The sequence below is a fragment of the Blennius ocellaris genome (assembly GCF_963422515.1).
Source record: "Blennius ocellaris genome assembly, chromosome: 5".
NCBI classification, from domain to species: domain Eukaryota; kingdom Metazoa; phylum Chordata; class Actinopteri; order Blenniiformes; family Blenniidae; genus Blennius; species Blennius ocellaris.
Genome location: NC_137654.1, coordinates 24383713 through 24408184, shown reverse-complemented (window position 1 = coordinate 24408184; position 24472 = coordinate 24383713). Strand labels below are relative to the sequence as shown.

Below are 24472 nucleotides of genomic sequence, written 5' to 3'. Positions count from 1 at the left end.
ATTCCACATATGTCACTAAAATAAAATAGATGTACAAAACCCTGCTGCCATTTGATACCTCTCAATGATTAGATATTGTATGTGCTATACATGGTCATTCGACAGGCTCTATAGTTAAAAACAATGCATTTTGTCCAAAAAATGTCTTCATAAGTGGCAGAAACTCATACTGGAGATACTGATGTAATTTCATGTCGTTATGGTGTATTCTAGAAAAGATATTACAGGAGAGAAGGACCATCTGGTTTCTGTTTTTTTTTTTCCTCAACAGTTCTCATCAAAACATTAGTACCTGACAGCTGACTCTGGCTGCTCTCATATGTATCTCATATGTATATATATATATATATATATATATATATATATAATCCTTGTTTGAATTGAGCATTATCCATTAAACAGCACAAATGAAACGCTAAAAGAAAAAAACCTTTTTTCCAATACACTCCATTGTAAAAGGTTTTTGGCACAACCTGCAGACGACACTCCCCCCAGTGTGTTTGTGAGCTTCTTTAATGGACTACAGGTTCAAAATTACACATTGCTCACAATTGCAAAACAGACTGGTGAAGGCAGCATCAGCACTTGTTCACTTTTCAGAATAATTGGTGATGCTGGCTGTGTAATTAATGTATTTCTTCTGAAATCTCACAGCCTCACTGAGGAGCTGAAACAAACCTACACAGGGTTATTTTGACAGTTTCCAATGCCCTCTTCAGCAGCTCCAAACACAAGGCTTCCAAACTGTTTACTGGCCCGTGTAGATGGATGGTGGCCCCTCATGCTCCCCCTGACCGCAGTCGGAGGGATGCCACTCGATTAGCATGCAGCCCAGCTGGAGATTAAACAGCCAGAGTCAACAAGAATGAGACCCAGTTGTGAATAAAGAAACTGAACACTTAAACTTTAACCTCATATTTGTATTTTAACAACAAGCCGAAGCTTTTGGTTTCTGCAGTTTGATTAAAACTATGTTCTTCCACAGCAGAGGTAGTTGGGAGGGACGGCGGTGTTCTTCATCCAAATAGGAGGTACACTATTTTAATAGATGACTTCACACCACTACTGAATGTGCCAGGGAGAATTTCGAGCAACAGAGAAGCACATAAATGAATTGAATCCACACTTCTGCATAATTTACAGATGTTTTTTGTGGCGGTCGGGATCAGAAGTGCAGCTGGACACAGTGGAGAACATAGCAGGGCGTTTAATGTCAACAATGAACATTTCTCTTTTCACCCTCATGCTTTTAAGGTGGCTAATGCATCTTTCATGACATAGCGTAAGTATCTTGAGATATTACCAGAGCTTGATTTGGCCTTGCTGCACAGCCAGATCTATTTTTCACGCTGGTATTCAGCTGGGGACTAAATGTCATTGTTTATTCATGGGTCCAATCTAAACATCGAGTCTGTCATTATTTTCCTTTGCCGTGCTGCTGACGATTATTCTGTTTTTGGAGGGGAAACTTTTCATTTTCCAACCCTCATTTCTTTTCTCTCTTCTGGCAAAATGTTTTTTTTCCATCAGTGTTGTTTCCCTATTTCTTCTATTCAGTTATTGGATTTTTACACTATTTCTTTGTGATAACAAGGCTTCAAGGCTTCAAATGACACCAGAGTCTATTCATTCATCACTTTATCCAACTCAGATTGCTGGTAGCCGGAACCAATCCCAACTACTGGCGAGGACAGGACACAACCTGGACAGATTACCAGTCCATCACAGAGCAAACAAACACAATCACACACAGTCACATTCACATCTACAAGAGTCTTCACTAACACCCTAATCCAGAGGTGAGAGAAGCAGACTGACGATCTGGAATTCACAGGTTTGAATGCCACTGCTGACGGGACAGGTGAACACATTCTATTCTATTGTATTCTATTCTATTCCATTCTATTCTATATTCTATATTGCATGGATATCATATAAACAAACAATGTATGTTGGTGAAGTAGAGAATGACAGAGTCAGCTGGATTAATTAGAACAGCTCGTCCACTCAACACAGTTCTTGCATTCAGTGGAGCGAGATAAATTACCAACACCCTTGAGCAATGCTGGTGATCTTTCTTTGTTTGTGGATCAAGGGCCAAGAAGAAGAAAAATGATTAGACAAAGTATAAACAAAAATTAGGAACCTGCCGCAGGCCCGGCCTTTCGCGAGGTCCCTAGTAATATAATATAAATAAATAATAATAATAAAAGAGTAATGAATCAAGGTATCATGTTGGAGGTTAAACTGTCCAATGGACGAACGCTGCAGCGACCAAGCATGTGGGGTGAGGCTGTAGAAGACTGGAGGAGGAAGTGTCAGGTGGGATTGCTCAGCGTGTCAGGACACGGCCATGTGACTGCAGAGAGGGTTACAGCTTGTGGAGCACTTTTTCATGACTTAAAATCAAAACGTTCTTGCCTCAGTTTTCATATTTCTTTTTTTTTTTTCGACTCGGAAGACTCTCAACGACGTGAAAGCAAAATCAGTCATACTTGATTATTTCTTTGGCTTGAATCCTGATGATTTTAGCTCTCCAGGATTTCCTTTCTCCAAAATGATATTCCAAAACAACAGAGAGACACTTTGCAAATAGAGCAAAGTATTTTCAAATTAATTCTTCTTCTTCTTCTTCTTTTTTTCTCTTTTGGTTACTCATCTCAGGGATCGACATAGCAGAATGCCAGCGCTCCCCCGTTTCACCATGAATAGTGTACTCCTTGGTGACTTTATGCAAGAGCAGCAAACATAGTGATACTTGTGTACAGGCCAAGGTTAACTCTAGATAGTCAGACCACGAGTAAAATACCTCTTCTTCACCTCTCCTATGTGCTGTCCATCACTCCGGATGTTTAATCCGATGTACTTGAACTCATCCATGGCTGAGAGAGTGTGCACCTTCACTCCCTCCACTCCTTCCATTATCACTTTTCCACTCACCTCAGTCTCATTGACACACATTCTTTCTTGTCTCTCCGGGCCTTCATTCCTCTCCTGTCAGATACTGTATCTATCGCTCTCATCCCACTTTTCACTCCTACTATAGATGTCTGGCAACGCTCACGCATACTCTTCTGAAACTTCTAACTTCTGTATTGTTCATATTGACAACCACGTTCTTTTTTTTCGCAGTGTGTTCAAATAGCCCCAATCAATCATGGTGCTATAAACAACAACTCGGTTCTTTTTGAAAGGACGGCAGTCATCTTTCCACTTCAACTGAGGGCAGAGAAATAATATGAGCTTAAAATCATTCTCATGAATTGAGACTGGAGGATGTGCCTGGAGAGATTTCTATTTTCTTCTTTCGGTGCCTTTGTATGAATGGTCTCGTTCAAGCTGGATGCTTGAGAGGTGAGTGTGAGAGGTTGTTCCCTTTAGACCTGCAATGACTGACACTGACAGACCACCACCATCGGAATCGATATGCTGATTATGGAGACGGAGATCATGAATTGCTCTGCAGATTCACATCACTTTGTTCTGTTCACTTCAAAGAGTAACAGTCACTGATTGTGCAGCCCTTTCACTTTTTTCTTCCTCTTCAGTCTAGTGGCTCCCCTTTGAGTTCAAAGGCAGTTTGGTGCATATGAAGAATAATTTTTTATACGCTGCAGCGTTCAGCTCTGACTCCCACACAGGCTCAAGGTCAGAGCAATTGGAATGGGATTGTTTCTGTTTAACAAGAAAGTAAATGTAGTGTGAAAACATGCTCGCAAATTACACGCTGACACATCGTGCTGTTAAAGAGCTCTTCTTCTGACTTGCTTACACGGCGAATCAGATTCAATAGCCACAATTTCACCTCTGTTCTTGTCAGCTTATGTAAAGGGGGATCTCTGAGCTTTTTGCTTCTTCTGCTGAAACAAGTCACTTCATCTGCAATGTGTGCCCCTAAAAGTATGTCATCACATTTTGCCACAGCTGGAGGAAAAATCGAAATTCAGCGTATTCCTTTTCCCAGCATGGTTGTTTTTACCTTTCTTTTATATTTTTCCAAAAAAATTTTTTTAATAAAACGTCTTGGGGGAAAAGGGTAACTATTCAATAATCTCTAATTTCACAGTTCCATGAATTTGATTTTATATTAAGCTAAATTGAAACAAATGGCAGCAGTATCTTGTAAAGTACCTCTAATTTAAAACCATAGGTATAACAGCTGTGACAACTGCATATCATTCACTACCAAATTGGCCCGGATATTTGGAAAAATCAACAACAACAACAAAAAAACTAGTGATGCCAAAAATGTGATGAAAAGCATCAGGAAGTCGATTACTGAACCAGGAACTGGTGTCAGGACAAAGTAACACACGTTAATCATGAACAAGTAAACCACGGGGACTCTATTCACTTGAAAACCCATTCAGTTAAGTAAAAGCAGCAACAATTATTCAACTCATTTGACTGTCAGTCATTTTGAACCACATTTTCTTTATTTCTGTTTTTAAACATTGATTATGAATTCTTAAAAGTGGTGATTCCTGGTTCATACTGTCCATCATAGTAATAACTCAAATAGTCCGGTTTGTCAATTGTTAGATTAAAAAATAAACAAATAAATACTCAAAATAAAGTTACCTGGAATCAGTGTGATGATTTAATTGACATGGAATGACTTTTTGTTTTAAATACTCTCTCGCTCTCTCCCTCCCTCCCTCTCTCTCTCATAGTAAGTCACAGGTGAAGAGCAGTGTTCCTCCTCCTCCTCCTCCTCCTCCTCTTCCTCCTCCTCCTCCTCCTCCTCCGCTGCTGCTGCTGTTGCAGTCAGTCAGACACAAACAGGAGCGGAGGAGACCTCACGACTCTCCCACCACCACCACCACCGACCAACCACAACAACCCGCCGTCTGACTCCCAAAACGCGCTCAGTGTAGACAACACCTCCTGATCCGACCTGAAGACCTGCGGATGGAAGGGGGGACGCGTGCGGCGCAGTCACAGAGGAACTCTTGAGAAATGGGCATGAAGTGTCAGAGAGGATTTCTCTCTCTGCCCGGGCTCCCCGTTTCTTCTTCTGGCTGGCGTGCAGAGACGGCGCGCGCTTCACTGGACTTATAATCGAGCGTTCACACACACACGGGCTGATGAAACACTTTGTCAGTCCTTCTTTTCCTCTGCTTCACTGCTGCATGCACGAGACAAATCTGCAAAACATCGTCCCTGTAGCGCAGCTCTGCTGGACCCTCGCCCCGGCATCTCTTGGCTTTGCGCGCATGTGAAATGCGTTACTTCTGCCGTTGCGCACAAATCCTGCTCATCTGACTTCATTTTTTTTTTCTTTTCAAAACGAGCGGCAGATAATCAAGATGCGTTTTTGCCAGTGTGCGTGAGCGATGGTGACCAAGCGGCGCCGGGTTTCGAACCAGAGGCTTTCTGCACGTTTGAACCTGCTCCGGTGGAAAATGACAGTTTCTGCCACAGGTGAATGAATCGCTTCTGCTCAGTTTCGCTCGTGTTTTGAAGCAGATTTCTAACTCCGACCCGCACTGCTTCACGGCGACAATGGATCTCAAAGTAGAAACAGAAGAGATGGAGTCAAACCGGCCTCCACCCTTAGAAGTTTTTGCGCACAGCTCAACCCTGCACGGCATCTCTCACATCTTCACGTACGAGCGCTTCTGCGTAAAGCGCAGCCTGTGGCTCGTCTTCTTCTTGGGCTCCCTCACCTTCTTGCTGTACGTGTGCGTGGACCGGATCCACTTCTACCTCGAGTACCCGCATGTCACCAAGCTGGACGAGGTCGCGACCCCGATCATGACTTTCCCCGCGGTCACTTTCTGCAACCTGAACGCGTTCCGCTTCAGCCGCGTGACGCGCAACGACCTGTACCACGCAGGGGAGCTGCTGGCGCTGCTCAACCAGAGGTAACCGGCAGATCCTTTACATGTTTAGCTTGGAACTTCCAGATATTTCAGGCTTCAGTTTAATTCAACTTTGCCATAGAGTTGAAACATTAAAAACTTTTGTGAATGTGTAAAATACAACTGTGTATAAGTTATGGCTAACAGTGTAGGTTGTTGACTAATGTTTTATGTAATCTGGTATTTTCAACTAAGATTGTTCCACACATAAATATGGTTTTGCATTTTTTTTTCTTCCTATTTCATCAAATTTTCAGAATAGAAACACCGATTGGGTGATCTTTGTGGGGGTTAATGCAAAAGACCAAAGACTAAAGTTCATGGCTAATCAAAGGCAACCCATTGCTTCATCATTATTTACATACATTCCAAAAATCTAACACAATCACCAGATGTTTATGTTGCTCAACAATTGCTTTAATGTCTCCTGTGATTGTCCTTAACTCAACATCTTTAGTCTGAAGGAAATGAGAAGAAATTAGGAAGTTACCAAATTTCTTCTTAGAATCAGCCCTTCTTCTCCTTTGAAGTGTAGATTTGTGCTACTGCAACTTTGTTTTTTGACTGTGAGTCAGAGCCAACATTGTCCTTTCAACAGATATGAATAAATAACTGATTTTGCGTGTATGTTATACACATTCACGATTAAAGTGGTTTAATATGTATGTACACATATCCTATTCTTACAAAAACAACATTTAATCATCTGATATTTAAAAAGTTTGAATGAATAGAGTTTACATGCTTATGTTCCCAAGAAGACTTTTATTTGTGCTGTCTTGCTTTAGTGTCAGCGTTACTTCAGTTGAGAAGGCGCATTTTTAATCCACCGCTCGCAGTCTGGTCTCACACACACACACCCTGCCAGCTTCACCTTGTTGAGCCACGCAGCGTTTTGAGATGCAAAACCCTTGTCAAGGCTGGAATCAGCTGAGGCATTATAATCAGAGAGCTTCGGCTGTCTGGTCGGTGCAGTTGAAGGCTTTGGAAACTGGCAACGGCAAGTACTGTACGCACAGGAGGGAAATATGTGTGGTGAGACTGCCTCTCTTTGATTACGAGCGAAATGGCAGATGCTCTGGGTATTTCTGCCATTGATACGTTTAAATCCTTCTGTCTTTCAAAGCCTGCGGAAAGAAAGAGAACCCACTCTTGGCAGATGAAATCCACTTGTTTCTCAGCTGACAAAGATTTGACTTCGTTGGAGATGACACTTGGAATGAATTAGTGATTTTTAGTGATCATGCAGGGGGTGAAAGAAGAAAGAGCTCAGTGTGTTAAGTGTGCATGCATGAGAGACGAAGCTGAGACTGACCTTGGCTTTACACGCTGTTTGGTTTCTTTCTCTGTGATGTCGTAGTATTTTTTTTACCCCCCCACCCACATGTCAACAGAGGCACCCGCAAATCAGACAATCAGCAAAGTGATATCACTTGACTGCAGTTGGTGCCTGATAGCGTTTCAGAAGAAGAAAGTTTCAAAACATCAGAGCGAAAGGCTCCGAGCTCGGATGTGATGAACCTCGGACACGCCGTCAGTTAAGAAGATTGAGGACAAGACTCAGCATGCACCGCCGAAGGCCTCTGGTGGCTTTACTTTCATGTGGTTACACAGCCGTCTTTTTACTCTAAATCTTTAATGAAGATCCCAGATTGAACACTAAAATTAGCATTTTTCTTTTTCTTTTTTTTCTTTTTTTTTTTTTGCCCTGCGATGCGGCTGTGAGTGAAAATCAACACTTGCCATCTGGATTTTCATGAATAAAATACCTGAATCTCACTTTTCATGCAACAGTTCACAAAGGTGGACACCAAAACAAAAAAAGACGGGAGCGTATTCAACTTCAACGTTTCCATCTCCGTGCACTCATCTCAAATTCTTTACACTCTGAAGAAGGTTTAGTGCTCATTATCCTGCCTCCCTTGGCAAGGTGGAGAGGCGATGCAGTGGCACACTTAGCCGTTATACCCCCGGCCAGGAACGAAAGTGCTCGTGGCATGAAATCCATTTAGGGCTGTTCTCATGTTCGGAGTCATTGGTCTGGGAAATGTCTTGTGGCATGATATTTAAAGTGGCGCACATGCTGAAGTGTCAGTCTTTGCAGATCTGGTCGGGATTTACTCTTGGGGTGGTGGTTGGGTGGGGGGGGGGGGGTTATCTCATAAGTGCCTTCTTGGCAGCCTTGTCCACTACGCAAACAGCGGGGAGTCAATGCCTCTCCTCAATTAAGTTCTCTTTCAATCAAACAAAAACACAGCCCGCCTCCGTCCTGATGGGTTCGGTCTAATCTAAATGTCACCCCCGCCTCCAAAAAAAAGAAAACTACGAGCTAATTTCTTCAACTAGAATTGGGTGAGTCATCATTGATATAATGTTTAGGCAACTTGGAGTGGTTGATGCCCCTTTGCCCGCCTGAAATTGGAAAAACAAGAAGATTGCTCACTTAGTTCCAAGTTTTATGGGAAATCTAATAGCCTGATGTGTGTAATTACATGTTTCTCGCTATGATGCCCGGATGAAATTAAGTAGGCAAGTAAATCTCATCCTCACTCATGCACAGAAACACACAGCTGCATATTTACAAAAGATCATTTAAACACTATATTCATATAACAGGACAATCACAGGGGGGGGGGTTCTGAAAGGCCTTTCATTGGAGACAGCGTTGGGTTGCGAAAAGGACTCCGAGCAGTCTGCTCTTTGGTGAGTCCATTAAAAGGGTGACATTTTTAATAATAGCTCAGTGGGAGATCACAGCGAGGGTAAAAAGTGGCTGCATTTACAGCTATTCTGCTCTTTTTTTTTATTATTACAAGACAGCATGGTCAGATTTTTGTGAGCTCCATTAAACGAAAGTAAATTTCCCAGTGCTGCCGATAATGTTGCGTGTGACGTGGGTCAGCCCACTCCTCACACTGGACATTGTTCTCAACTTTTCTGGACAGAAAATGCTGCTGAGTGAAAGAATAAAAAGCAATGCTGTGATTTCTGAGCCCCACTGATCTCGTTTGGTGAGGAAAGTGCGTTGAGGACGACATGATATAGAAACTCTTTTCCATTAGCAAGATAGCAAAAGTTTTGCTTTACATATTTTGCCCAATTTAAAATGAATCACAAGGAAGCCCAGAGGGTTTGTACAAAGTTCAACTCTTGCCAAGACACTGACAGACTGATCCATTTAATAACACAGAAAAAAAAAAAAAAAAAAAAAAAAAATCCTGATATTCAGACCTTGAATACTCAGGATCTAATTTGTTTTTTTCTGTAGTTTCTCAAGACTGTTTAACATATTTTTGACCTCGGAGTCTAAGTCATTCTTGAGTATCTGACCTCTAGATGTGATTTTAAATTGATGGCGAGGCGTTTGACAGGAGGTTAAGTGAAGAACGCTAATGTGACTATGCCTAGTTAAAGATGAATGAATATTTTACCAGCAAAACATGCAGTGTGTAATTACTGTCACTAGAGGTCTTCCAACCAAACAGATTTGTGACTCACAGCAATGACTACTCCAATATCTGCCACAGGTGACCACAGCTTGTGCAAAACAAATGGAGTTGATTATAGTTAGATGTCACTGCTTTGAAACGTTGTGACGTTGCTTTTCTCTTTATTCCTGAAAGTGTGCAGTAACTTTATGAAGCAACCGTTGCATTGCACTACTTGTCCCCCTCAGTTAGAGCCGTTTTAGTGATATGAACATTAACTGACTTGTCAGTGGTGGAGGAGTTACGTTACCAGTTACTTGAACAAAACACAAGTAGATGCTTGGAAAAAAACAACATGTGCATTTATTTCACTGGAGCTAATTGTGTTGCTCTGACACGTTACTATGTGGCTCAATATAAACACTGATTTACTCAAGTTCAGCCTGAATTTACGGCAGTTAGCTGGGAGTCACACGGTGGCAAACATGTTAATTTGGTATTTTTGCGTTAATCAGTCTTTATTCAAAATGCTCCACCATGTGCTTCTGCAAGGCAGAAACAATTTTCAGCATTCATGCAGTCAAATGGAGGAATAATTATGAAAAGAAAAGAAGCAACAAAACAGCAGAAATAAACTCCCAACATGCAGACAGCAACAGACAGCTCTTTTATATTCAAGCCAATGTTTATTCAAGGACTGTGAATAAATCTCCAGCACTGTCATCGACTAATGTTAAAGCTAACAGAGAGACAGCGGCTCTAAGACTATTTCATCCACAACAAATACCAGGGGAACTTCTGTTCTTCCTCAAACCAAGTGACTCTTGGTTTGAGGAATCTGTTCTTTAAGGTGGGTTCTCTTGTTATAGTGTGGTGGTTAAATTATTGTGCATTGTTCACTCATGATCTACGATATTTGACCAATCAAATTGATGTGAATGTTAAAAAATAGCACAGCTCAGTCACAGCAGACACGTCTTTTATAGGTAAAGTGTTTATTTTAGGCTACAAAAGATATCGACATGCGACAGCAGCTCTGAAATGTTTTTCTATGCGACAAAAATCAGAAATACGTTGCCAGTTTCATAAAAGTAATCACTGACTCCAAGCATCGCTGCTTATAGTGTCATATACTGTTTCACATGATTGGCTATCATGGAAGCAACAAGTGAAATAAAGAAAGTTAAGACAGTTTAGAAAGGAGTTTGATTTTTGTGTGTGTGTGTGTGTGTGTGTGTGTGTGTTTGAACCATGCACCACTGTGAGTGCATCAACATGTGAGCATGCGAGTGCGGCTACTTAGTGCCTGAATTAGCGTCGTCTCAAATGAGACACTTCGCACTCACCACCAATGACAACAGCAACATTTGACCTCATCGCTCACTAAATTATACACGAGCATTGCTTGCACGTGTTTATCAAAAATTGAACACTTTAAGTGCAATATGCAAGGTATATCGCCTTCACAGCAGTAGTTTTAGGTCTTCGGCGCCACAACACAACTGCTGGGCCCCCACCTTCCCTTTGTAGCCAGATGTTAAAGATCGCTAATGTATGTAATTAATGTATTCATGGTAAATGTGATCCTATTGTCCTGAACATAGCACTGCTCTTTAGAGCAAATAGACACAGAACGCATTACAAGGAAGAGATCTTTCTACATGACACAACAAAAACATCAGTTGCATTGATTCTTAGCGCTTTTAGCGTTATATCATAGTTTTCTAACATCTATTAGTGACGAAAAGTTTACATTTCGGCAATAAAAATGTATCTAAAAACAAAATCCCACTTGATCAGCACCAAACTGCAGTTGGAGTCAGCGGCCTGTAGTTGAACATGGTGGATCAGTCGAGGAGGCAGGGGCAGTCAAGAGTAAGTATTTGGACAATAATCACATATTGAGCTCTGTGTATCTCAGTAGAAGAGCAGAGTCTGTGCTTCACGATGAGTAGGCTGAGCATCCTATAATAAGGTTGCAGTAGTAATCTGACATTTTGCTCCTGAAAGTTTTTCTTTGGCTGCTGTGTGCAGTGAGTTTGCTCACAGTGGAGCTCACAAGAGAATTGAATGCAGAGAGTTATTAAATTAAGGTTAAGCTGCTCGTCAATATGAGGAGTAAACAGGCAAACAGGCCAGGGAGGAAGATAATAAAAGATTTTCCATTTAACCATTTATGCTTCTATGAATCCTCAAAAAGCACTGAGTGACAGTAAAAGCCTAATGAGCTATTGGAGCCACATTGTATAGAACCTGGTTTTTAGGGACCAAGCCCAAAAGGCACATGTTTGTCTGTGTGTGTGTGTGTGTGTGTGTGTGTGTGTGTGTGTGTGTGTGTGTGTGTGTGTGTGTGTGTGTGTGTGTGTGTGTGTGTGTGTGTGTGTGTGTGTGTGTGTGTGTGTGTGTGTGTGTGATCAGTTTGTATGATCTGTTCCTCCTTGTGTTTTCAGCTGTCACCTGTTTTCCCATGTTTGTTCGTTTAATAGTTTGGATATTGATTTTCTCACCTGCCTGTCAGAAGCTGCTTTGGTTCTTCTGTTAATAAACAGCTGCTTCTATTGTGTCCAAGTTCACAACAATTTGAATGAATCTGGTTTTTTGTTGTGTAATGGGCTCGCATGAAAAATTACAAGTACTTAATTTCTTTTTTCTGACCTGAATGGTTGATTTTAAGCTTAAAAAAAAGATCTAGTCTAGTTTGACAGATCACAAGTTATTTTATGATTTTTTTTGTGTGTGTGTTGAGGGTTAATAAATAAAGTAATATTAAATACTAACACATAACTTAAACTAGCCCATAAATGAATTAAAGAGTATTTACGAATCGATGAATTTTATTAAATTCCAAGACATAAATGTATATGTATATGTATGTAATGCATATGGGAAAATGTAAAATAATGAACACTGCAGGACATCCTACAACATCACATGAACCAGAACGGAAAACCAGAAGCCAGAAAATCACTTCTCCTGTGACAAAAAGGTCATTGAAGAGTCAAAAATGATCGGCGGGATGGAATTGAAAATGTTTCCATCTCAGCAATCAGAAAATGACTTCATGATAATAACCTCAGACACTTGAGCAATCAATGTGAGTCCTTCATATCATTACTGTCAATAGAGGATTGATTTAAAAAAAAACACAGCATTTCAAAATAGCATAAAAAAAAATGTTGGTTTGATTTGATCAGACTTCAAAATAACTCCAAAAACATACACACAGAAAAAAACTGTGAAGTAGTGAAACAGTGGTTTTTTTTGTTTGTTTCTTCTCTGGAACCAAAAGTCGCCCCCTGCCAAAATGATGGAAAGAGAAAAATGTGAGAGAAAAAATAAGAGTGGTGGTCCAAAAATAACAACTCATCTGTCAAATATGTTGGTAATCATGTTTCATGCTGACATTTACTGGGAGAGAACAAAAAAAAAAATCCCCTTTTTTTGCAGCAAAGTTGAGCCACACCTTAATTCATTCCTATCGGGGTTTAAATTTCCATGAGATCTTCAGAATGACAAAGACCAGCAAGTTTTGGATTGAAAGCGGAGGGGCTGGATTTAAAGTGCTGCTGTAGCCTGCAGCTGCTGCACCGACAGTAAACCGACGGCCGGGTTTATGAGCTCGTACAGCTTCAGTCTGAACTTTATTATGTACTGTCCCATAAAGTGTTACACTCTGGTAATGCCTTTCATTTAAAAGCCCGTTAAATGCCACAGAAAAACCATCTTGTACATTTTTATCGTCTGTTTTCTGTCCCTTTTGATTCACTGTGGGCCTGTCTTATTTTTAGCTCTGCTTGAGCGGAGCAAAAGTTCACTGACAGCAGGATTCATAAACCTTCCTGAAGTGTGAAACGTTGAAAGTAAGGGAAATTCACTTTTTTTCTCCATTTTTTTTATGATGGAAGCTTTTTCCCCCCCGAGGGCGTGATTATTCATTGCGGGGATATTTTATTCAAGCAGATTCATCAAACGGCAGGACTTGAAATTTGCATTTGAAATGACAGAAACTTTTCTCGGGTCTTTTTCTCGCAGGTACGAGATCAGGGACGTTCACCTGGTGGAGGAGAGCGTTCTGGAGAGCCTGAAGGTCAAAGCCGACTTCCACAATTTCAAGCCGCGACCCTTCAACATGCGCGAGTTCTACGACCGCACCGGCCACGACATCAACGAGATGCTGCTGTCCTGCCACTTCCACGGCACCGAGTGCCGGCCGGAAGACTTCAAAGTGGTAAGACTGCTCTCTCCTTTGGAGGGTTCGCCACCCGAGGTTCTTCTCCAGTCTCATTGTTGAAACGATCAAAACCTTCTGACTCGAGTTTGCACGTCATCAACCGAAGATCAAAAGTCAAATATTGTTCTGGACTCCAGAGAAAGACGCTAAACAGAGAGTAAACATGAACATCTGGTGTCCGCCTGTCCATTGCTAAAGGCAAACAAGCCCTACAATTGAATAAACATGTTGCTGTATTGAAGACACGCAAGTATTTAAGCTGCCATATGCAGTTAAAATCAGTGGGTTTTTTTTTTTTATACCATCTACTCATAAAACTTGGCACTCAGACAGTTCAATTTCACAAAGCAAGCGCTCGTGTTTCTGCTGATTCAGGTGGTCCTGCCCTCTTGAACCTTTCTCACTGGCTGCCAGCCACCATAACTGTAATCAGATTACATGTTACTTCTTTATGGAGATGCCAAGCACGCAATTCCAGAAATGTGTGCTTGGATTTGTTGAAGCAATAGCTCTTCATAGTAAATCTTTCAGTGTTGGGAAGCCGGGTTAGGTTGTTTGGAAATGGTGCCACATGAGTAGGGAGCATGCATTTGTTGGATGAGCAGCAGAGCTGAGTATGTGGTTTGGGGCCATAAAAGAATTGAAAAAAAAACCCCTGTGCAAATAAACAACAAAGAAATGATTTCCCAATGTTACAAAGTGTTTACTTTACAATGTAAGTGGATACTCTTATCATTTTACATTTTCTAGTACTCCTTCCACCTTTCATTTGCATGTTCTCCTTATGCATGTGTGGACTTAAGGTACCAGGTAAGCAAATGTAAATTTAACCAGTTTTACATGTTTATACTTGTTCTATATTATACACTCAAAGTTATTTAAAAAAAAAAGTCAGTCATTGATCCTCCCGCCACTGAAAAAAAACAACTAACTTTTGTTTCGGGCATGATGTAGGAAGTGTTTTTGTCGCAAATGAAAAAAGGCTTTTTTTATACAATAGGCGGTAAAACATATAGTCATTTTCAGATCACAGAGTTCCTTTGGTCTGGTGTTTTAATAGTTTATGTGCACAACAAACACTAAAGTCACAGGGTTATGTATTTATAATGGAGTGGGTTAAACAGTGATGAACCCGCTGCTACACAGAACGAGTGAGACCTCAGAGTGAACTGAGAGAAAAAAGCTTGTGTTTTTTGACCTGAGAAACCAGCTGTGCTTCTCCATTTGTTTTTTTCTTTTTCTCTCTGTGGACTTTTTTTTTGCTTTGAATTGAACCCTTTTCCTGTGGAGATTTGTCACAGCGAGCGTGGCTGTGTGGGCACGCGGGTCTTTCTACTCCCATATTCACGCCCCCATGACCGATTCTTCTTATTCATAATGTGTGACGACGGGTTTGCTGGTGTCAGTCTGCGTGTGAAATATGTCCACAATCTGTGCCCATTATGATTCCCTATCAAACACAACTTCTTTGCGTTTCATTTATTTACTCAACTCCTCATGTACGTCTTGCTTTTCATCTTTTCAGTACCATTATACATTTTTTTCTGCCTCCAAACAAGAGAGGGGGCGGCGTTGTGTGCAAGGTGGTGCTTTGAAACCGAGCCCTCGTGGAGAAAGGATGTGGAATAATGCAGAGGAGCTCGTGAAGGAAATGTGTTCAAGCAGTCCGCTGACATTATAAACAGTATGTCCGGCTGACTGATGCAGAAGTAAGTTTCCCCTGCGGCACAGAGGAGGAGCTGCCTGGCTGTAATGTCTCGGCTATAAAACCTGGCTGCTGCTCCTGCTGCACCCGAACACTGGAGCCAATAATCACTGGCATCTAGTGCGGATTTTAATTTAGAGCTGAGCTTCAGTCAATCCAAACAGTGATCTCACTGGATTAGGTTTAGTGGTAGCTATCCCCCCCCCCAACCCACAGTTTTAATATTTCACGTTTTGATGGAGGAAATTACTGCTTTATATCTCCATTTACCATGTTTCAGCTTTTGTGCTTTAAGTATAGACATTTTATACAGTTAAATTGATGTGAATATCTATTATATATGTTGATATGCACTCAGTGCATCTACTTGAGTATGTAGTACTTCTTAATTCAGTACAATTTAGGCCATGTAACTATAGTTCTATAGCTCAGTGACAGCTGAATGTATTGTTGGGGAAAACTCGATGCACAAACATCCTGATCATCAGTGATTCCACACGGTAATTGTTTGACTTGTGTTTGGCTCCAACCAAAAGAATGTATCTTAATTTACTATGTGATTGTATTTGGAGTTGAATACAGATTTTTAGAACTGATTTTATCCCGGAATATTATACCTGTCTGGTTGCATGGTGTTGAAGTGGTGAAGCACTGTCGCCTGAAGTGTGAAATGTGCATGTTCTTCCTGCACCGGTTGGTTTATTTCTGGTCCTCTTGGATTCCAACCAATGTTTGCTACGTACTGTTGACTCGAACTCCTTGAATGGAAGATGGATGGGTTTTATTTTTTTAAGTGGACAATAACATGTACCACAGAGTATTTCTGGGTTCACGCCTTCACCTCGCCTGCAGGTGGTTTGAGGCCAAAGAGATTGTGGAGAGGAACCCAATAACACACATTTATACACAGTGACACCAAAGAGGATCTCTACACGCTCCCACTCACTGCAGCAGCAGCACTGAAGTGCCTTTGAAGTGATATTTCTGCTTATGTACAATTTTGCTATTTCCCCTGCTCTACCAGTGGAGGGAAAAACCACTGGGTGCCTTTTTTTTATGTCCCTGTGTGCAGTTTAAAGCAGCGAGATTAGAGTCATTTATCAGACGTGTCCGGTAACAAGACCCAAGTCTGATCTATTCTCATTTCCTTTATTTCCTCTTGGCATATTTTTAAATTCAAACTTCAGGTCGAGTTTTTGTTGTGATCAGTTTGTTGTGCTCTGAGCGGTGAAAGCCCTGCTTGCGTTAGAGAGTGGCGACAGGACGGGATCGGCAGACGGTTTCTGAGGTTTCTGAGGTGTCCTCGCCCATTATTGTTTGTTTTCTGTTGGCTGAAAACTCATGGACACCCTGCCTGGCTCCTAAACCTTTGAGCGCAGAGAGACTGTGGAAGCCTTCAAAGAAACAGCCTGAAGGCTTTTACACACATTTTTGTGGGGATTCTTTTATAAGTCCACATATTGCCGTGTTTTTCCCAGAAACAGCGCGCTCTGCAGCATAATGAGGCAAGTGTTTTGCACTGTCACCTCAGAGAACAAAGATCCCAATTTGAGTCGGAGCCAGGACCAATGTGAGGAATTTTTCATGTGCATTTGTATCTTTTGACACATCGGGTACGGCCTTGACCTTGAGTGGGGGGAACTGAACCCCTGTTGTAGCAGGAAGAGCCTCCAGATCCCCGTGTAAGAGATTGAAAAACCTAATATACATTTACTCCCCTTTTTTTGTGTCTATTAAGTTAATTGATGACTTTAAAATGGCCGACTATGTGAATGTGTGCGTGGGAGGCTGATTTAGTTTTTAATATGACAATTCCGACAGGCCTGGAGAAATCACACACACTTGTGTTTATACCTTCATATTGTACCTCTGTTAGAAAACATCTACAGACAGTGGACATTGTTTTGCAGGATCGCAATGATATGGAATGAGTTATTGTTTTACTATTACATGTTGGTGTGCAGGTGGTGTGACAGGTGAAATAGATGCATCACAGTAACTGGAGGTTGCAGCAGAGACCTATACTGCTCATTTAAAAATATGAATTCATATTCTGAAACCCTGCTGGTTCGCACCCATTTTCCAAATATTGTATTGAGGCTTCATGTTCTCCCCTGTGCATACTGTATGTGGGCTTCCTTTAGGCAATGAAGTTTCCTTGTACAACCAAAGATATGCTTGTAGGTTAATTGATTAATTTAAAATGTTCAGGGGACAAATGAAAAAAAAGTTGGCTTATTCTCCATGTTCATACCTCAAACAAGCTGGTTAATCCTTCAAAGAAGTCGTGACGCAAGAAGCATTTTGGACTTACCTTCTCAGATGAGGTGAAAGCAGAAGATCCTCGTCTCTGCTGGAGCTTCAACTCTGGGGACTCCGCTTCATCTCACTGAGGGGCCGGCTCACTGGAGCTGAGCTGAGCTGACAATGAGCGAAGGGAAGGTTCACCCTCGAGAGGTCAACAGTCCATCACAGGACAAACACAGAGAGACACAGAGTCACACACGCTCACTTTCATACTGTACCTACAGATAAATAATAGTCACCAGTTGTCCTCATATTGTTGCATGTTGTTAAGTGCTGTGGGAGGAAACCCAGGAAAAACCCAGTTAGGAGAACATTCCAAACGCCATAGAAAACCCTGAGCGTGCTAACCACTTCACCACTGTGAGGCCCATGAGTGTCAAAGCAGTGACATTAATTCTTCTGTTGCCTTAATTCGGAGACATTTCTGCTTCAACCGCTGTCAGTTTGTTAAGTTCCGGTTCTCTATCCACTGTTTTAATCAGCAATTTATAAAAAAAAAAAAAAATCAGTCAGGAAGCCAATATCAACAGAAACATCCCATTTCTGACAGCCTTGGTGTTGTAGATGACCTTTTTTTGCCTCGTGTGCAGGTTAAAAAACAAAAAAACAAAAACTGAGATAAGGAGAATGAATGGATAAAAATGAAACAAAGCAAACATCCCTTTAAAAAAATTCTATTCGTTTCAAAAATGTACTTTTATGTTGTCAAAAAACACATTTCATTTGGTTTTTTTTAACTCAAAGCCTCCCATGGATCATCTGGATTTGAGACACAATAACAACATCATACAGACACTGGTCACATCCTGTGTTTGGTCCATGCTGCTTTGACACACCAATCCAACAGCGCCAGAGATCAAAAACCACCCTTGTTCGGAGCACACCACAGCTCAGAGGGCAGCTTTTAACATTTTGACAAATGGAGCACTCTCACAGCGTAATCACACCAGAGCTCATTTTAATTGTACCGTGGCTGACAAGTGTGAATACACCCTGAGTGGCGAGTTAGCAGGAGAGCTCACAAGATTAGAAGTTAAGGTCCGTCTCTCGGTTTCTCACTAAATTAGCTCTGAAGAGTTCACTCATTACTGCTACTCATAAGCAACATGAGGGCGCAAATCATAACTTAACACCTGCATGCCACGTTTTCATACAAAATATTAATTTAGATTCTCATTTGAAGTAATTCTCTACTTCCACAATTTAGACCATTACTTGTACAACGTTATTTTTCACTCTGCGTCATTTTCATTGTTTTCTTTATCTCGTGCCAGTGAGAAAGGAGGGACGCTAAAACTTCCCTGCATCAGTTATTAAGAGATAAAGCAACATGACACCACTGCACAGCTATGAGGGTTCAGTGGAGTAGTATTGGATATTTCTATGGCGCAGGCATTCACTTTTCTTAGACACAAATGTGCATTGAATGTTCATCCGCAACACGCGAGCTAAAATGGAGATATATTTGATCAGTGTAATTAGTAAATGTGATACAACGCACCACATGCACACTGTCGTCAGAGGTATTTTGAGCTATTTTGAGCGCATACAAATGTCACGATTGACCTTTTTCACAGCAGAAGTTGTGAATTATTACAGCAGCGAAGACACAGGTGTAAATAATACAATTAATGATGGCTGAATTCCATTTAGCTGCCACAGTTCCAGGGCCCTGCCGGCTCGCTGTCACGCTGTCATGGCTAACTGGGGCACTTGAATAGAAAGAAGCCATCGCTGATATTGTTAGTAACACCTGAGCTTTTCCTTCTTTGACAAGTAGAAATTTCTGCCGTGAAATAAAGCCTGTTAAGATTACAAAGGCTGGGATCGCCTCTTGACATGCCGTCAGGTTTCACACAGGAACGCTGCAAAGCCTCCAATGGGTTTGTTCTCCTTGCAGTAAGAAAGGAAAACGTTGATTTACCAAAACTGTCCTGGGATATGCGAGGTGTAGACGGTGGTTATGTGGCGCTTTAATGATGCAGCAGTTGTTGTGCAGAGGAGAGCGCCCTTCGCTTTTCACCTAAACGTTGCATCAGGACTTTTCCTTGATAGGATTGGAGACAGCCTGCTGGTCTTTAGCACATGCTCCCAGAAATCTGATTAGTTCTGCCTCAATAATTCATTAGACACACACACACACACACACACACACACACACACACACACACACACACACACACACACACACACACACACACACACACACACACACACACACAGAAATCATGATTATACCATTAAATATTTTATTCCTTATGCTCAGTTAGAACGAGATTTTGTGTAAATCAACAACATTGTTTGGGTGATTTTCATTTTTACTTTGTTTTTGGAAATGTGCCAAATCCCATTTTTGTTCAGACGCCACATACGGGATACTGGGGATCTAGTTGTCAGAGTCAGAGTCAAAAGACTTGAAAGCCTCATGTTCTTTGTTGGTTGACTCACATTATTGTGCACCATCACCAGTCTTCACCTGCAGAATTGAATCGTTCCCTTCAAGCAGGTGGACCGTGTTCATTGTTATTTGCTGTGTTTCTCCAACTCAATCCTCAAGCACCTTATTGTTCTTTTCTATGTTTTCTTCTAATTCAGGCTGGATAACTGATGTAGCAGTTAATTTCAGTGGCTCGTGAATCTCAGCTTGTGTCCAGTGTCCTGTCTCCACCGGGCTTACTGTGATAGAGCGATTCCTCCTTGTTTGAAGCGCTGCTGAGGAAATTACATCCCGCCCGAACATAGTGGCAGCAGAGAGGTGTTTCCCCTGGAGAGGTTTAAGGCCTTTATTTCTCTCCTCTTACCTTCTTTTTGGTATCTACATCACCGCACAGCTCCAGAAAACTGCAAAATGCACTTCCTTTGAAGATTGTCTTTGATGCATTGCATTGTTAATCTTTTCATTGTTTCATTGCAAAGTGCATGATGAATAAGGAAAAAGGTATATCCCCACTGACTCCTCTTTGTGTGAGGATCAAACGAGGAAAGGAGGCCGATAGGAAACAGTTTCGAGCCCCTTGCGATGGGAATACAGATTCGTGCCTGGGCTGAATTGACAGATTTTTCTTCTTCCTAAAGAAATAATTTGATAGTGTATCATGTGGAAAATAAAAGAATAGCTACGCATTTGTTTAGAGGCCTCCGGGGCAGAGACTTTTCAAATGATGCTGCATATCAAAAGTTGATAATACGTATCATCACCTGTCAGAGAAGCAGCCGATCGGTTTTCATAGTGCTCTTCGACAAATGTGTTTTTAACCCCTTGTTGTCATGGTTCCATCACTGTTATTGACGGAGAGAAACACATTAAATCAAATAGTTTAATGGTCTGGTCGACCAACTGGAGTTCTGTAACTTACTGTTGCATCTGTGTACAGCAGAAAGAAAATGGTGATGACACTGGTTCATCGTTATTTTTCATGGACTTGCATCGCTGTGAGAGATTCGCTGAGCTGTCAGAGTTTTGTGAATCATTTTAAGGAGAGATTCACTTATTAATTTCGGCTGAAGTTACATCAATTACTTGAAAATTAATCACTCGTTATTAAAGGCTGATATTTTTAACTGCACTCATTCCCTTGAGATTCACAGCACGTCTAACCGTCGTGCAGCGCTTGTCAGCAAAGAGACAGATTAATGAACATATGATAACTTTAAGAAGAAGCTGTAAAACAGCTGAGATAATAACAGCATCAAATTGATCTTGCAAAGGTGACCTGGTAGAGTCACGTCTATTGTGTGAAAAGGTGTTCTAAGTTGTTATGATCAGTCACAAGTATGCGAGCTGCTAAACTTACTGCTGTCAGACTTTAAATATCTGTTTTGGTGGCGTCAGTTGTGTCCCAGTTGTCTCTGTCAAACTGGAAAAACAACTTGTTTGAGAAGTGGAATTCTTCAATTGGCACATGAATACAGTGTCAGAAAAAAAGGCAAAAATAACATAATTAGAGAGAATTGGTAGAAAAAGCAGATCTGAGCATAATGAAATGTAATCATCGAAATAATATATAAGTGGCAGCATGGCTAAAAAAAATAAACCAAATGATGGCAGTTATCAGGGTGGAAAAGTTTCTAAAAACTAAAACCAAATATGACAGGTGGAAACGTTTTTGGTTACATTTCATGGCTGGTATCTGAAAACCGTGAGCTCTTCTTTCACCAACTTGTATACATATCTGTTTGAACTTTTTCTACTTCAGAGTAAACAACAGCTCCCAAGAGGAGAATTAGACACTGGGTTTATTTGAACTTACTCTCATAAAAAGTGTTTAATTTAATTTGATCCAATTTAAAAGAGGATTCACTTTGCCAGGTTGCTTTTTTGTCACAAATTATTCTTTAGAGAGTTAATATTAGAGTTTAATTAAAAGATGAAGCCAGTACTTGCCCAACCAGAATGACAAAGAAATACTTTGACATTTTGTGTGTGCCTCTTTGTTTAGTACTGACTGATCGTGTTTTTGATTATTATTATTATTTTATTCTTCACAAAAATACTGTTAATAGAGAATAATAGTCCATCCATCTTAAGTTATGTTCATACAATTAATAAAAAAAACACTTTTTGTAGCCTTAAATGGACTTGTTTAAGGAATAAAGTATGTGCCAGATGATTTATATTCTATGATCAATAGCATTTTGAAGCCAGAGCCATGAAAATAATTGTCATATAATCATTAACAACACAGCAGATTGTCATTTTTATTATTCTTTTGTGCACAGGTTTAAAAATAGTATTCAATATAATAAGCAGAGATGTCAGAATTTCTTTCTGGAAGCTGTTTTCTGTCTTAATTTTTCATAATATTCCTCATTAGCAAATAAGTGTACAGGGAGCAATCAGGCTCATGTGGAAATTTATTGTGCTCCTTCACTTAGAGCAACACTTTGAGGAGCGGATAAATGCTCCAGCGGTTATTGCGACGTTATCGAAAGCACCCAGAGCTCCTCAGCAGTTGAGGAGAATCATCACTGCTAATTGGACTCGGAGGTATTTCTGGATCAGACAGCCAACTGTGCTCCTGAAAAAAATAAAAAAAATAAAAAAAATGGCTCACCACTGAACTCCAGAGAGAGAGAGAGAGAACAGAGTGAGAGTCCCACTCCGTCAAGCGCCTCTCTTGGTCTGATGCTCGGCCCTTTTTGTTCGTCAAATTTAGGCTTTGACAGCTCCAACCCGGGGAATAGATGTGTGTTTGTGAGCTCCCAGCGCACCGCCGCCATGGCAGTTGCGCTATAATTTCTCTGCTCTGATCGCTGCTGTCGTGTCTCAAGAAGGCAACATGCATTTGTAGATTTTTACAGACAAAATGTGTGACATGCTGTGCCTGGGAGAAGAGAAAGAGGCAGAGTGGTGGTATGTGAATCACTGCACTTTCGACATTTCATCGTTCACAAGCCGTGCGGCTGAAGCTGAAGGGAGCCTGTTTAACAAATACACGTGTATAAAACTTCAAGAATGATTTCTCCTTCTTTTAGCCAGCCCTCAATAAATTCTGTATATCTTAATTGCATTACTGACGCTCGCTTCCCAAAGCATCAACGTTTAAGGAACAGCGGACGCACACAGTTGCGCAGTGCAGCATAAGTAAAGTAACTTCGGCCATGAATAAAGACGTTAGGAAAAAAAAAAAGTTACAAGATTTATGTTGATGAATTACATTTCTTATGCTGGCTCTCAGAAAGTCCATTTTCAAAGTGAGCTGTGACGAACTGAAGTGAGTGGTCTGCTCTTGAAAAATCCTCCTTATTTAGATCAAATACACTTTGTTTTTGGTGTGTCTTCATTTACTCTGCAATAAATGTTGATATTGGCCCATGTGTTGTGGTTAAAAGTCATGTTGTGTCCTTTTACTTATACATACCATTTCCAATGTGCACTGTACCGCTTCATGTTCTTTCTCATAAACTTGTTCTATCTGATTCCCATTCCCTGTCTGACTGCTCTATGTACAACAGCTGCCCTTGTCTCTCAATGTTTCAGGTACAGTATCATCATGATTTATGTACAGTATCCCAGATTCCCCTCCAATCTACGAGCCATGTATCTATGTGTAGTGAAGAGCTGGTGCTGTGTTATGCTTGCCTGTTCGGTGCCATGTCCTTTAGTCAGATAATATTCATATTTTCTGTTCCATGTTCACATTTCATATTATGGCTGGCGTTGCTTTCTATTTATTTGCATTTCATCTTGTGCACCTCTTGCTCCGTGCAGTTTTATTTCTCTCTTGATTGTTCTCACCTGCATTTTGTCTCCCCCAATTCCTTCTGTATGTGATTGCGTAGGGTCTGTCATCCTTTCTGTGCCAGCCCATTGCTCTCATTCTGTTTGTCACCGTGTGTGAAGCAGTTCATCCATCAGCGTTTGTTTCAGCAAAGCCTGGCTTCATATTCCAAGAATTTCTTTTAAAATGTTCTATATAAGTAAATTCCAATAACTATTTTCTGATCTACTGATTCTGAACCCATTTCCCAAGACAGAATGCAGATCAATGGAACAGAACAGAAATGTGTTATATTTTTTTTACATCAGTGATTTGTTATTGATGACATTTATATATATATATATATATATACATATATATGAAAACTTATTTAAGCAATTAATTAAGGACATGAAGTAGTTGAAGGTTTGTGGTTATGGTTTACTTTTCTCAGGTTGGGTTCAGTGAGTCATGTTTTAAACTGCTGGCATAAACTACAGCGACTTGTGTCTATGAGTTAGAAACTCCCAAATATCTGAAACATTATGATACTAATATTAGAGTAAGCCTATTTATTTCATCCTCAAAAAGCTACTATTTGGTAAAGTCTAAGCACCCAAAAAAATCTGTTTAGGTTGAAGTAAAGACTCTGGTGTGGATTAAAGTCACTATTTTGCAGTGCAACTTGTGAACAAATGTTGACATTTATCTGCTTGTGGCACCTAAAGCCAGATTTC

The 24472-nt window shown here is 40.8% G+C and overlaps 1 protein-coding gene across 1 annotated transcript in view; it reads left to right on the top strand.

The window, feature by feature from the left end:
• Nucleotides 1-5505: 5505 nt before the first annotated feature.
• Nucleotides 5506-24472, top strand: part of LOC308130247 (acid-sensing ion channel 1-like) — a gene marked incomplete at both ends in the record, with an annotated part of 57358 nt that continues 38391 nt past the window's right edge. Inside the window, 2 exons of the mRNA XM_080496485.1 lie at nucleotides 5506-5867; nucleotides 13325-13520. Of these exons, the coding sequence (XP_080352611.1) occupies nucleotides 5506-5867; nucleotides 13325-13520 (558 nt within the window). The remainder of the gene's footprint in view (nucleotides 5868-13324; nucleotides 13521-24472) is intronic.